Raw genomic sequence first — 15,306 nt, forward strand, 5'->3', positions numbered from 1 at the left:
TTGTATAATTAGTACACCAACACTAAAATATTTTTAGATTATTTTGAAATTGGATATAATCATATATTCTGTGGGAAGTAGAAAAATGAGGTTACAAGTATATTATTGCTAATTCAGCCATAGACATTACCATGCAGGGAATGCAATAGAAAAATCCTAAGGAGTGATGTCATATAACTGAAGGAGTGCCAATTCGATGCTCACTGTCATAATTCAGAACATAATTAGGCACAGACAGTGAACTGCAATAGAAGATGATAGATAGATATGGAAAAGCCATATTATCCATACATCCATTGTCCATTTCCCCAATACTGGGGCTGGAGAAAATCCTATGGGGATGTTAACAATATTGCTTTGTGTCAAGGCAGAGCCCAAGGACTGGGCAAGATCAGAGTAGGATATCACAGGGAGGAGATAGGGCTATTTTCAGTTTGCAGACAGAGAACAGGAAAGCAAAATTCCAAGGCAACAAAAGCAGATTCCAGAGATGCTGGAGATTGGGTAATAAATCAGAAATAAAGTTCAAAACAAAGTGAAGACAGAGGTTGAAGAAACAAACAGGGCTGTTCTGTCTAGCTTGGGTACAAGTTTCCTAGGACACAGACAAATTACTCAGCCAGACAACCATATAATGGAGGCAAGAAGAAAACAATGTTAAGAGTGAATAACATAAGAAAGAGGTGTTTCTCCATGCAATCACTTCACTGGGGGAGAAGGATGCCTCATATGGATTTATGGGAATGTCCAAGCAGGTGGTCAAAGCAAGACCTGAGTGAGATTCGAAAACTAACACTAGGCCAGCATCAAGGATATCAATCTACGAGTTGCAGATTCTTTGGCAAGGGTAACTTGATGCTGAGACAAAGAGCCTTAAATTAGAAGTCCTGAAAGTCTCCCTGATTCCTATCAAGTTTTCCTAAAGCCAAGACCAGGACTGAGCTATAGGTGGATGTCAGGTAGCTTTAGCTGTAGAGAGGCAAGTGATGCTGGCATCTGGAGACATCATAAAGAAACCTAGTTTTGGTTCTCTGTTAGGGATATTAGTTGAGGATTTTTCCAATATATATCCCTTTTTCCTTTTTCTGTGGGCTCCCAATTTTTCTCTTTGAAGATCCATATGGTTCCATGGACACTGACTACGTCATTGCCTTTAAAAATAAAGGGAACCTATGCTAGCCATTAAGCCACTTCCATATCTTTGGCCAATAAATAGGCATGTGATATGAGCTGGCCCATCTGAAGTGGATTCAGTACTTTACTGGAAATGTTGGGACAAAGCATCTCACACTTCCCTGCTAGATGTGAATGAAGAAGCAAGCCACTCTGGACCTCCTGGCAGGCCATTAGGATCGTAGGGGAGTTATTGAGGCAGTAATGACAGGGAAGCACTGATGAGAACTGGAGAGGCAGAAATGGGATTAAACTGTATCATTTACATTTGATACAGTTAACTCCTCCCTCCATCTTAACATACTTTCTTCAGCATGTTTTCAGGATACCCCTCTCCCGGTTTTCCTGCTCCCTCAGTAACTGGTCCTTCTCCGTCTCCTCTCTGGATCCTCCTTCGAGATTTTAAAATATGATGGCAGGCACCATGGCCTAAGCATGAACTAATACTCCAGGCCTCTTCTCTTGCTTTCTACTTTCCAGCCACATGGGACCCTGGCCAGTTTCCTCAGTGCCTTTCCACTTCCTATACCCTCCACGCAGAAGACACTTCCCCCATCGTGGAATGCACTTTCCTATTCCCTCGTTATGAAACACACTTCTCCCATCATGGGGAAATACCTCCTGCTCTCGCTGTCCTTTCTGAACATCATATATACATAGTAGTTCCCATCACTCCAATACTCTGAAATATTTTTCTCCTTAGCACTTATCACTGCTACTTAGCATATGTATTTCTTCATTGTCTGTCTCTCGCCACCCCATATGTAAGTTCCAAGAAATCAAAGACTGGCTGTTTTGATCACTGCTATATTTCAAGTGCCTAGAACAGTACCTGGAACATTGTGGGTACTCACCAAATCTTTTTCAAATAAATAAATTAATAAATGCATGAATCATTTGAACTGCCAAAGTAAAACTTCCCAGAAGCCATAATTACCTATAGATTTTTCTTCAGTCATTTAAACTAGGAATTGAAGCTGGTTGAATTGTGTTTTCCATTAAAAACAAAAACAAAAACAAAAGCATTTTAGCTGATATGCTTCCCAATGGATTTTTAGTAAACAATAAGGTGAATTTGTTGTTTAAAATAAAATATTTATTGTTCTAAACTCACTTGAGAATGCAGAAGTTCCCAAGTCCCAGGCAACTTCTACCTGTTACCTAATGTTTCCAACTAATGGTGTGAAGGCTCCATGAAAGCAAGGATCTCATCTAAATCATTCATGTTTTAGTCTAAGTGCTTCTCTTACAGTGGGTGCCTAAGACATTTGTGGGATTTAAACACACTCTGTTAATGACACTCAATACAACAAGATTTGAATCTTGTATCTTCCTAGACCTAGGATTTGGTGTGAAGAATATTTTTTTTTTCAGCTTTGGATTCATTATCTGAAAAATAGAAACAAAAATACCTTGTTAACTGGGTTGTTCCTAGTAAATATTGAAAAATCATTAATAAGCATTAAACTGTGCTGGGATTCCAGTGTTTCCATTTCTTCCCATGTTTATGCCTTTGCACATTAACAGGAATTGAGAACTAAAGTAGACATCTCGCACTAGGATAATAGGAAAGACTCTCACTATGAGACTGAAAAGACGTTGGATGTTGAATCACCCAGTTGGGCTGTCTACACTAATAGATTCACTGGATTCACAGCTCTCCACCTCATATGTGTGGGTGAACCTCAGGTGATCTCACTGATTATATGCCACCTATTTTCTCCCCCAAGATTTTAAGCCTAAGGGTGATATGATTAGATGAGATTGCATGAGAGAAATTTCTCCAATGTTTTGGTGTAAATTTTATGTTGTGAAATACACTGCTGCAGCCACTTGCAAATACGGAGATGTCAGTTGCATAAGCTGTGCAATACACGTATGTGCTATGCCACTGAGCAGATGACTAAAGCTCAGAAGTGTAATTGATCAAGCAGAATATTTATTGCAGGAGTGCTGAGCTTTCTACAATAAATGTACTCATGAAAGGTTGTATGTAAATCAAATGACTGCAAATTGAATAATTTAAAAGGCATTAGGGGAGCTTATTACTTAAATAAATCCCCATGTGACTTTTCACATCTAAGAATCCTTTTGTAATGCAAAGTATTTATCTTTTTATTTAAATATCAATTTTTTACATATTAAGTTTTCTTAAATTGAAGTACACCTATAATACAGGAAAAAAGCAACAACTGATTCAGGGCTGCTGTGCCTACTGTTTCCTCTGCTTTGAGCTTTCTAACTGTTGTACCAGGAATTGAGTATAGGAGTGCTGGACTATTGATTCAGCTTCATAGATTCTCATGTCCTGGAGCATCCAAAGGCCTGGGTCATCCATTCAAGAGCATATTTATCTGTGTATGTTCAATTACTCCAATGTTCAATACAAATATTTTCTATCTGAAAAGGTCAGCAAGTGACAGCTCTAAATTCCTTCTGGTAGCATTTTTTGTTTGTTTTTTATCTTAAAGACTCTCGCTGATCTTCCTCACTTGCTTCCTTACTGTCTTTTCATTCTCTCTTCTTTAAAACATGCTTAATCAGGCTGAGCGCGGCCATGCCTGTAATCCCTGCACTTTGGGAGGCCGAGGCGGGCGGATCACAAGGTCAGGAGATTGAGACCATCCACGTCAACATGGTGAAATCCCGCCTCTACTAAAAATACAAAAATTAGCTGGGCGTGGTGGTGTGCACCTGTAGTCCCAGCTACTTTGGGAGGCTGAGGCAGGAGAATTGCTTGAACCCAGGAAGCAGAGTTTGCAGTGAGCCGAGATCATGCCATTGCACTCCAGCGTGGGCAACAAGAGCGAAAATCCGTCTAAAAAAAAAAATCAGTATTACTAACTGCATATCACCTACGCATCCTAGTTAAACATCTGTCTTGCTCACTAAACTGTAAGCATTGAGAATGGCAGTTTTGCTTACCACTGTTTACTCAGTGCCTGCCATATTGCCTGGCATAGAATAAGTACTTAGTCAATACTGGCTGAGGGATTGAATGAGTGAGGAAATTAATAGATGGATGGAAGTTAGCCAGTTCCCATTTACTTAGCATCCTTTGGCAATGGCCCTAACTGATCCAGCTGTGAGCGATCCCTCCAGCCTCTTTCCATTCTGCATCTCTCTCCATTTGTTTCAACCGCATTGGTTTCTCGCTGATCACAACTGATAGGTGAAGCACATCAGTCCTTCCCTGGGCTTGCCGTGTCCTTCAGCTGGAGTGTCCTCGCTCATACTAGCATAGTGTACTCCTTCCCATTATTTGGGTGTCTACACAAACATATGTTCTCAGAGAGGACTTCCTGGACTCCCCATTTAAAATAGCAGCTCTCCACACACCTCTTAGACATTTATTTGTTTCATAGTACTTATAACTGAACTGTATATATATACTTAGGTATTTATTGGCCGTATCAGACCCTCCCTGTAGAATCCAAGAGGTCAGAGACATTGTCTGTCATAGTCACCATTGAATGAATAAGAACCACACAAGACACAGCAAAGATACTGGATAGAGATTATTGATAAAAGGAAGAAATGCATTATCTCTTTCTTTTCCTTTTTTTTTTTTTGTTGTTGTTAGTTACATTAGTATTATCCCCCAGTAATTGTAATAAAACCTTCTTTTAACTTAACCTTAATAGAACTTTATAAAGTACTTCAATCATAGTATCTTTTTACTTATTTGTATGCTTAAAGTGGCACTGTCCTGTATCACAGAATGTATCTTTAATGGGCTAAAAACTGTGAAGATATTAGAATCATATCTCATCAACCATAGCCCTATATGAAAGACGGGCTTTATATACTTTTGTTGAATTATATACTTTTTCCCACATTTTTGAAGATTTACTATATTTTATTTGATTTTGTTACATCTGCCATATAGAATTATATCAAATTCTATTTGATATAATCAGTCAGTAATATTAAGTAATAAATAAAATGTAATTTTCTTTGAGCATTTTGTGGGATTCTAATATTCCAAGGTACAAAAACAATTATTTTAAAAAACAAATATTAGTATGCTTTTGGTGACATAGACAACCTACATTTTATGACCAAGACATTATCACTTAAAGCTTATATTGGAAATAGTTTTAACAGTCCTTTTTCTCTTTGGCTTTCAGGTATTTGACTATGATTTTGGACTACAGGATGACTTTATGGGCTCAGCCTTTCTGGATCTGGCACAATTGGAATTAAACAGGTTAGCTTTTGAACTATTGTAATATCGCCACCCTTTGTGATGCAGTGGACTTGTGTAACAGAAAATGTCAGCTGGTCTGAGGACTAGTTCTGCCATTTATTGCGGTGAACCTTCCAGTTAGTCAGCATTTCTCAAATCCATCTTCCTTACTTATCCAATGGAAAGAATAGCATCTTCCCTGACTACCTTATTCAACAACTCTTCAACAGAAAAATTCTTGGATACCTGCTCTGTTCCACAGTACTGTGCTAAGCACCAGGAATCTGGAGATAAAAGACCCATTCTATCCTTTCACATTGCCCATGTGGTTGTAGTGGGGTGTAAAAAAAAGATTATGCATGTTAATCATAGTTATTAAGAATTAGACTACTTTATATAAAATACAGTGTGTGCACTTTGCTTCAGAAATGGCAAGTCTCTTGTTACTTGAGCCACAGTAGAATCTGGTTTTGCCATTGCCAGATTACCAAGGAATGCTCCTAAGGTAGAGGCAGGTTGCTTGTTTGCTCAGTTACATTATTATCATTGCTTCCCTAGTTGCGAAGTTATTATTGTTACTAATATTAGTTAATATTGTTACTAATATTAATCGTTTCTTATACCTAATAATGGGCTTAAATTTTTCAAAGTAAATTTCAACATAGGAACTAAGAATTGATTTGTCCTACAGAATAAAAAAATACCATTAGAAAAGATCATGCGTGCTGAAATAGGTTGCAAAGAAAGCAGTGAAACTTTCCTTGATGGTTTTAAGAAGGAATTCCTCGCTGTTTTGGATGATTGTGTTACATCATGCAGCAGAGATGGTGGAAAACAGAAAAACAAAGTAATGAGCCAGATCACTACTTTCTATTTCTGTAAACGTAGATGACTAGAGAAATATAAAGTGTAGAACTCCCTTAGGCATTACAATCAGTTTAGTTTGAGTACAGTGGCTTATTGGTCTTCCGATAGTCATTGTTGCCTCGGACTGGACAGAAGAGCAGCCTTTTCCATACTTTTTCTCTAAGTCCTCCATTCCAGCCTACAGCCTAGCACACACTGTAAGACATCCCCTACAGTCGCTGCAGCTGTAGGACGTCCCCTAAATGGTGTTGCATGGAATTGATTATCTTGAAAACTGAGCTCAGTCTAAAACAGACTGCTATTCTTCTCTAAAGGCCAGAAGTACTTTCTCTGAGACTTCTGTGTAAGGATATGGAAATGACTAGACTTAATCCCAAAGCGTAAATTTATCTTGTTTCCTATTAAAGATAAATCATTGGTGAAAAATAATTTTAAATGGTGACGGTTCGGAATAATTTCAGAAATTAAGAGATTATACACGAGCAGTTGGAGTGTTTTGCCACATTACATATTTTCTGTATTTCTCTAGCAGTTTTCTCTCCTCAAAACCACATAAACATCTCATTACTAGTTTCTAAAATAATGTATTTGTGTATGCTATTTTATTCTAAATATAAATCAACAGTCTCTAAGCATAGAAAACATAATAATTGTCATATAAATATTTATGTCACACTATATAATACATTAAGATATCTCTGAAAAAATAATACATCATAAAGCAGTTGTAAATGTTCTTATATCTTTATCATATAATCATTAAAAGATGTAATGAAGTTTTTTCTATTAATTTTTACATGTAATCATTACATGAAAATGAACTAAATCAGACTGTAACCCCATATGTGTATTTAGTGTTTGTGTGTGTGTGTGTGTATATATATTTATGTGTGTATACGTATGTATACGTATATGTGTATATATACACAAACATGCCTGTGTGCATGCACGACGCTGCTCTCTGGGCTCAGAGAACATAGAAAGGGAACCGGTAGGGCTCTCAACAGGGTCGTAGTTTCTTGGCCTTTGCAACCACTTTCTGGAAACTTCATGGATTTAGAAAGCAGAAATTCATCGGGTGAATTCAGATCCACACATAGTTTATTGGATAACTTAATAAACTGATAGGATTTTAATAACAAAAATTGTCCCAAAAAAGTAAAGGAAGACAAAATTGCTTTTGATCTTAAAATAATAAAGTGTTAATAAAAATATATTTGGCTTATTCTTTTAATGACTGTTTAAAATCTAAATATTTTCTATCACAGGCCCACCGAGGTGACCCTCACTCTGAAAGATCCTCATTATCCTGACCACGATCTTGGAATCATTTTGCTGTCAGTCATCCTTACCCCTAAAGAAGGAGAGTCCAGGGATGTGGTAAGTTCCCTCACAGCCTAGTAGGAGCCCTTTCTTCTTCTCTCTTGTTTGAATGCTGTGAGCCTTTCTTTGGACCCAGATACAATAATAAAGAGAAGCTGCCTATGAAAATATGCCCTGTTCTTTGTTTCTGTGAGTATCCTAGGTATCACTCATCCATGCTTATTGTATCTTTTCAACTCTAATTTCCTGTTCCGCCCTTGAGATCAGAACCTCTTGTTGTAAATAAGAAACAGATTTGAATTTTTGTTTTAATTTTATTTCTCAATTTCAGACATGTTATATTATAGACAAATATTAGTATTTATTTGGGGAATATATTTATTAGTAAATTGAATACTTGGATTTCCACATTAAGGTATCCAGACCCTGCTATTTTGACTGTATTGTCAGGTGTACCATAACACAGAAAATGAGGTGAAATTATAACAGAGTTTCTGCTTTCTGGTATTTGTTTAGTGAATGATAAGTGAGTACTTTTCATCTTCTTGATGGGCTTCCATATTGGTATTACCCATTTTTTAGCACTAGCTGTCTGTACTTACTTGCACACCATGCTGCTATGAGAAACTGACAAGGGATACAGAGGAGCCAATTACTCCCCCACCGTTGAAGTGACACTAAAAAAATGTCAGGCTTGACCCTCATCAGTATGCTTGCTAGTGTACTTTCTTTCACAATTTGCCAGAGACTACTTATTAGACTCAGTGGTCTTTCATGTGCCTCAGAACAATTCTAACTAGCTCTGATTGTAACACATTTTTGTAGTAGGCATAATTTTTTTAGGCAAGCCCAAAAACTCTATATCAGCATCTATGTATTGCTGTCCTAAAATAATGCATGATTAAAGTTGGTTATAGATTGTCTGCTGGAAAGGTATTGTTGGCATTTCCCCCTAGACTGTAGGTAAAAATGGTGAATTACAACTTCAAATTTGGAAATCCTTTAAACTTATTGAAAACTTCACTCTTTCAAGAAATATTTCTCTTCATCCTTTTTAGAAGTTTAATGATGAACGCATGCATTTATATATAATATTTGCTAAATTGGGTTAAGTATCTATACTTCATTCACTGAGGAAGAAATATCTTTTTTTAAATAAGAATTACCAGATAATAATACCTAGCGTGAGAACTTGACTTGGTAAAATTATATATGTATGTGTGCACATGCACCCTTGTGCAGAAGGGTGGGTGAGAAACAATTTTTACAAAAAAAATATTTAGAAATGAAAGCCCATTATCTTAGAAGTCACTACTTCAGAAGACTTTATTTTACCCAGCACAAGCCAAGAAGTATACCCTAGCTGGCTAATCCATACATAGATATCAATTAGAAATGTTCATTTTGTGTTTTATTCAAATGATTCTAGCATTCACCAAGAATCTACTATAAGCCAGCTCCTGTGCTAGACACTTAGGATGCAATAGAACTAGGAATCAATTAGTTGCTGATGGAAACAACCATTTTAAATGCTGTGAAAAAGAGGTACATGTTGCTGAGAGAACAAATATAGGAAATTTTTTTACTAGCCAGGGGTTAAGATTTCTCTAAGGAAGTCAATAAGAGCTGAGGTATGAAGTATCAATAGGCCTTAATAAACAAAAACCAGGACGAGAGGAAGTATTTAAAGCAGAGGAGACGACATACATAAAGGCCGTGTGACAAGAGGAACCATGTCGCATTCCAAGAATTGAAAACCTACTGGAGTTTAGAGAAGGTGGAAGCAAAGAGAGTGTGGGTGATCAAAGTGCAGGTGGAAGGGCGATGCCCACACTGTGTAGAACTCATTGGCCATGTTAAGGTTTGGGTCTTTCCCCATAAAAACTGTGGAGAGCCATTGAAAGGTCTATAAATCAAAAGCAGCAGAATCATATTTGCCTTTTGAAAATATCTTTGTGGCTGCATTGGAGAAAACAGATTGAAGGGGTAAGAATGGATACCTGGAGACCAGTTAGGAGGCCATGGCAAAAATCCAGGTGAAAGATGATGGAGATTTGGATTAGAGCTGTCAGAGGTACGAGATGGAGGGAAATTGGCAGGTTTACCTATAGAAGGTAAAATCAACAAGATAGAATATGCTTGTGCTGGGGTTCTTTGTTATTTTAATGAAGGATAGGACTTCATAAATCAGGATACCTAAGTGCCAGAGATCCTGTGTATTCCCAAACCATCTAAGCTTGGAATATTCCTGGAGGTTGGACTGATATAGCAGCAATTGTGGTTATTTGGGTGATTTGATAATGTATAGTCAGCTGAATTTTATCTTAAAGGGATGTTTATTAAATACTCTAGCATTAAACTGGGGGTTTGAAGAAGCAAGTTAATATCAGGAAACCTTACGATGAAGCTGCTGGGTTGTTCTAAATTACACAGAAATATATGTCAGCACAGGCAAAGTAGTTTCCAACACTACTTTTTCTTCAACATCCCCTGTAAAAAATCCTTTAATCTCTAGGATTGCTCAAAAAAAATTATTTAAAAATATGACAGTGCCTGGGAGCTGATCATCAGTAACTTATCAAATACAAATAGGGAAGAAAATAGGTGGGTTACATGAAAGCAGCTATACATCAAAAATCTGATTTTCTTCATCTTCTTTTCTTCCTTTTCCTTTCTCTTCATCATATCTTTTCAGCCACATTCACCCTTACCAGAAGAAGTTCCTCCTGAAATCCTCATGCTGTTTTCTTGATTCAGATCCCTTTGACTACCCCCAGATTATTTGAAATAAATCCTTCCAAAGTTATTTTTCATCTCAAAAAGGTTTTTTTTGTTTTGTTTTTTGTTTTTTGTTTTTTTGCATTCATTGCCTTACCTCATGCCTTCTTCTTTCCAAGTTCTAGAGAGCACTGCATTCATTCTGCTACATTAAGTGGGAAATGGTGTCTTCTCTCCTTTTGTCTGTCATGGACTCTTTTATGGCTTCTTTCTTCATCAGAGAAGCAAGTGGCTCATCCAGGGCTCAGAAAAGTCACAATGATTGAATTTGTTTCAGAGCCAGCCTCTGGCTGGGGAACATCCTTATACTTCCCATCCTGACCTCAGTCACCACGGAGGAGGCAGAGAGAAGGGTAACCAGTGTGGCTATCCTGGCTCATCCTCATGGGTGCAATTAATAGCCAAGGCATGGGCTTGCTTGTAGAGAAACAAGCAGTGTCAGAGGAAGGGGTAGAAAGGAGGGAAGGGAGAAAGATTCCCCCACTGGAAATTCTGTTGGGATTCAGTATCCTAGCTATTCTGGTATACTAGATTTAAATCTGGGTTTCTAAACATATGCTGTACATTATGAACATGCCCAACAAACACATAAAAAGTGGCTTTTCTTCTGTGGTTGTTCTACATTGCAGTTCTGCGACTATTTTATTAAGCTCTCTAAAACTAGTGCTTATATTTACAAAACTGTTTGGGTTTTGAAACTCTAAATAAGAACCATTTGTAGGCATCTATGTAAAACAAAATACTTACTGATCATTTACTAAGCATTATCTTAAGCTTTATAACTCCCTCATTATTATTCTTCTAAGTGTTAGGTGACTTGTCGCTGTTTCTCTAATTAAATTGAAACTCCTGGTGAGAAACTTTAAGGCTCCCCAACAAACAATCTATGTTCCCTTACTGTAACTTCTGTCCCAGCCCTACAAACTCCTTGACATTTCATCTTCTCTCAAGTCCAAGCTTTCTTCAGTGTTACTTGTCCTACCTAAAGTATGCCTATACTTCACCTCACCTCCATCCTATATCCTATCACTCATAGGAGGGGATATATATATATATATATATATATATATATATATATATGATGACTTTCTTATGATGACTTCTTGAAAGGACCAAGGGAGGGTATATGGTTTTTTTCTTTTCTCAATATTCAAATCCCTGAGGTTGTCACAAACAATATCAACTCATGATTAAATAATGATTTAATTTTCTTTTGTAAGTTCTTAAAATTAGTGTATTAATGATAATCTGCTTGAAATCAAGATTTATTGCTCTTCCTATGGAATTCTAATGATGACAATAAATTATAAACCCATCATTGTATTTTCTTCATTCTGTAACATGTCAACTATCAGCTTATAATTTCTCTGGGCTACATTTGAAGTTTCTTGATTAAAAACAATCAGAGATCCTATATATCTTCAAGTTAAATTTTCACATATCTAAAAAAACATAGCATACTGCTGCTATGAAGATGGCATGCTGAACTTTCACAAATTATTCAGAAACAAATTTTATTTAGAGAAATTTAAGCTAAAAATGCAGCAAACCAGAAATCAGTTACTGAATGTTTCACAATCCCCAAAAATGAAAATTATGTAAGAAAGGAATACAGGCAAATTTTACATCGACCCTCACAGAGCAAAATTACAAGAAGAGTTCTGTTCTCTTTGATTACTAGCTCAGAAATAATTTACTTCAAGCTTTTAGCACTGAAGATGTTGTCCAAAAACCACATGTTTATTCTTATGCCGGTATTTATAAAACTTTATAAAGCTAAATATTTTATATGTATTTAAATGGAGAATGAAAGAGATGTGTTTCAAGAGCCTTTTACAGATAAATCCTAACAATCAAATAGGAATAGAACATTAATGTGAATAAAATGCCACACAAAAGTAGAAAGAAATGAATAACTGGAAATACAGAGTCCTTAGCATTATAAAGTGGTAAGATTTCTAAAACAGTCATCTTGTGAGTTTTTTATGCACTGTTCATAGTAACAATACAGTCCATGAATAATGCAGTTGGAATGATTTCTCCTTGTGTGGATTGCCAGTTCTAGAAATCAGTACAAGTGAAGAATGAGTTGAAAAACCAATCAGCCTACTGAATCTCCTAATCCTCTAAAACATGCACTGTCTAATTGCAGTGATTGGTATTTCATAGGTGCCATATCAAAATCTTCTCCGTTGATGTCATGATGGAGTCTTAAAAAAAAAAAAAATTCCAGACGTGAACAGACACATATATATTTCTTTAAGTTTCCAGCATTGTGTGTACAAGAAGCCAAGACTTCCATGGGGGGCATGCTGATGAGTTGCATGGCACAATTGTCATTTCTGTTTTGACTGCATGTCCTGTTTTTGAACCTGTAAAAGTGTGTAGTGCATATATGTGTGTCCTATATATGCCAATTCGTCTGATAGTGTGTTTGAGTTCTTTCTGGCTCTTTTTCTAGCAGAGTTCAATCCACAGCTTTCTTCATTGGAGAATTTGTGAAATAAAAGTGAGTTAATTTGTGTTACACACTCTCTTAAATAATCTAGACCTACAAATTGCTTACCTAAGGCTAAAAATTAGAAAATTCAAAGAAACATATGAATGACCTTAGTTGGCCTTTGATAAGTTAAAAAAAGAAAAAAAAACTTCTTTATCTTGGTTTAGTTTTGATATTCTTCAGAATTATTACACGGCCAACATTTGAAGAAATATCTACCTATAAAAAATTGAATATATGTATGTTTTATAAGATGTATGTTACTACATTATCTAATTATTCTGTGATTTTTTAATGTACAGTAGCTATATAATTACCTTAAAAATTGCTACAACAAAAGATAAAAATTAAAAAATGGATTGTGGTAAGTCTTTTAAAAATAATCACTTCTGCAGCTCTATCACAAGCATATTTTTATGCTACTTCATTCCTTTTACTGGCTTCAAGGAAGCTGAGCTGCTAATGAAGAATTTGAATTGTACTATAATAATATCAGCTGATAATCCTTTCAAAAATTAATTCATATGTTTCTCAGCTGAAGTTAAGATCATAGAGCAAAAAATAAATCTTATTTTTTTATAGTTTGCTTCATCTTCTATCTTTAACAATCCCCAATCCTTCTTCTCTAACATGTCTCACAGATAGCAAAGAAAACATTATTAATAGTATACCTATTAAATTAATTTTCTTTTTAACTTTTCTACTCTTTTCAGTTTTGTTGACTTGACCTCAACCCAACTATCTAAAAGAAAAAGGGATTTGGAAGTGAGATACTTCAACCCATTGCTTTGCTAGTAGATTTGGCTCAAGAGACAGAAATGTCATAAAATCTAGGGCCATTTTGAGTGTCACTGGATATAGTCTTAGAACTTTAGATACTGAATTAGGAAAATAATGAATGGGTCCTCATAACTTCTAAATCTTTCATATTTATACTTAGGGTAATCACTGATTTTTTACTGTATCAGTTTCTCAAGCTGAAAAATAAAACCATGCCACCTGCTTATAAAGCTGATTTGGAGAGACAGGAAAAATACTCTATATTTTGTTTTACATATAGAAGGTTAATTTTTTGTGGTGCTTGTGCGTCAGGGGTTGTGACTTTGTGGAATCCTTGTAACATTGACTAGTGTTGCCATGAGATTTCACTCTTTCTAATGTTCTAAGGCCCCTTTTCATAGCATAACATTTCTTATATAATAGAATTTTATATTGTAAGATTTCTAGATGCTAGATGATGATGATAAATGACCATGAATCAATAGATTTTACTTTTTTGTGTATCTTAATTGTTCTTGATTTAATTGACTCAAAATATTGTCTCTAGGAAATACCATTCTTTGTCCATTGAAACTGCTTGGTGAGAAAATTGAGCATTTATTATCCAACTCTTATGGGGCAGTTTTCATAGTACAACATACCACTTAAGTATTTGATTTCCAGCTGCCTTTTGGTGATGATGGAGGAGGTGGTGGTGGTGGTAGTGGTGATGATGATACTGATGATAATAAGTCATTTACCATCAAAATTAAAGATTTATTACATGTTTCCCTGGACGGCCATCTCTACAACCCAGTGCTGGGATTTGTTGCTTCAAAATGAATTGGGCATTAGTACTTTGAAAACATAAAGTATTTCTATAATAGTATTTGATAACAGTGCTTTGCACTTTCCTGAATTAAAAAAAAGAGGGGTGATGGGGAATCATTCTAACCTTAGGAAATCTATTACTCTTTTATGTTTTGGCCAACATTTAACACAGACTGTATGTAGAGAAAATATACCCTGTAAGACCACTTCCTATAGAAAAGAGGAATATATAATTATCTTTGAAAATGTTATGCTAGACTTAGTTTTTACCCTAGAATGTATAAATCCATTCGTGTGGTTTAGGTTAAAGGTTACCCTCATCTTGTATTAAAATCTTTTCATTTTTGTGTTCTTCTAATCCATGAGTAGTTTCTGACATGGTCCTTTTTTTATGGTGAATCCTCCTGAAACAGATACAGTTCTTAAAGTGCACGTTCCTGATATACAAATATGGCAGGCACTTTAAGCTCTATTCTTTGCCCTGAGTATTTCCTATACTCTACCTCATCTGCTTAATAGTAAAGCAAAGAGAGAGGAAAGAAGTTAATCAGGAAGGTTAATACTTCAGTGTTCATTGAGAAATTTTTTAAAGTAAAGAGAGGAAATAAAAAAATTGTTGGGCTTTTATGATTTAGTTTATTCAAGACATTAATGATCTTGGGGATACATTATGAAGCTCTAAAACCTTAATTAAAAGTTTTGGCCATATATATTTCTTAGTATAACACTAACTAGTTTAATAAAGAATATGCTTTCACTAAACATTTAGCAGGAAAATGCACCAGTAGCCGTCACAGTATGCAGCATTTGTTTTCAGTTGAAAGCATTCTTAGACCCTGATGTAGTTAAAGATTAACTGGGAGCAGAGACAGTTCTACGATACCAC

General features: G+C 35.8%; 1 protein-coding gene across 18 annotated transcripts in view; it reads left to right on the plus strand.

Moving 5' to 3' along the window:
• The window catches only part of MCTP1 (multiple C2 and transmembrane domain containing 1), a 591,199-nt gene that overhangs the window by 341,250 nt on the left and 234,643 nt on the right, over nt 1-15,306 (plus strand). For all 18 annotated transcript variants that reach the window (XM_039470335.2, XM_074383518.1, XM_074383500.1 and 15 more), the window contains exons 4-5: nt 5,304-5,383; nt 7,498-7,609. In XM_039470335.2, coding sequence (XP_039326269.1) covers nt 5,304-5,383; nt 7,498-7,609 — 192 coding nt within the window. The remainder of the gene's footprint in view (nt 1-5,303; nt 5,384-7,497; nt 7,610-15,306) is intronic.

The sequence above is a fragment of the Saimiri boliviensis genome, chromosome 1 (assembly GCF_048565385.1).
Source record: "Saimiri boliviensis isolate mSaiBol1 chromosome 1, mSaiBol1.pri, whole genome shotgun sequence".
Classification (NCBI taxonomy): Eukaryota; Metazoa; Chordata; class Mammalia; order Primates; family Cebidae; genus Saimiri; species Saimiri boliviensis.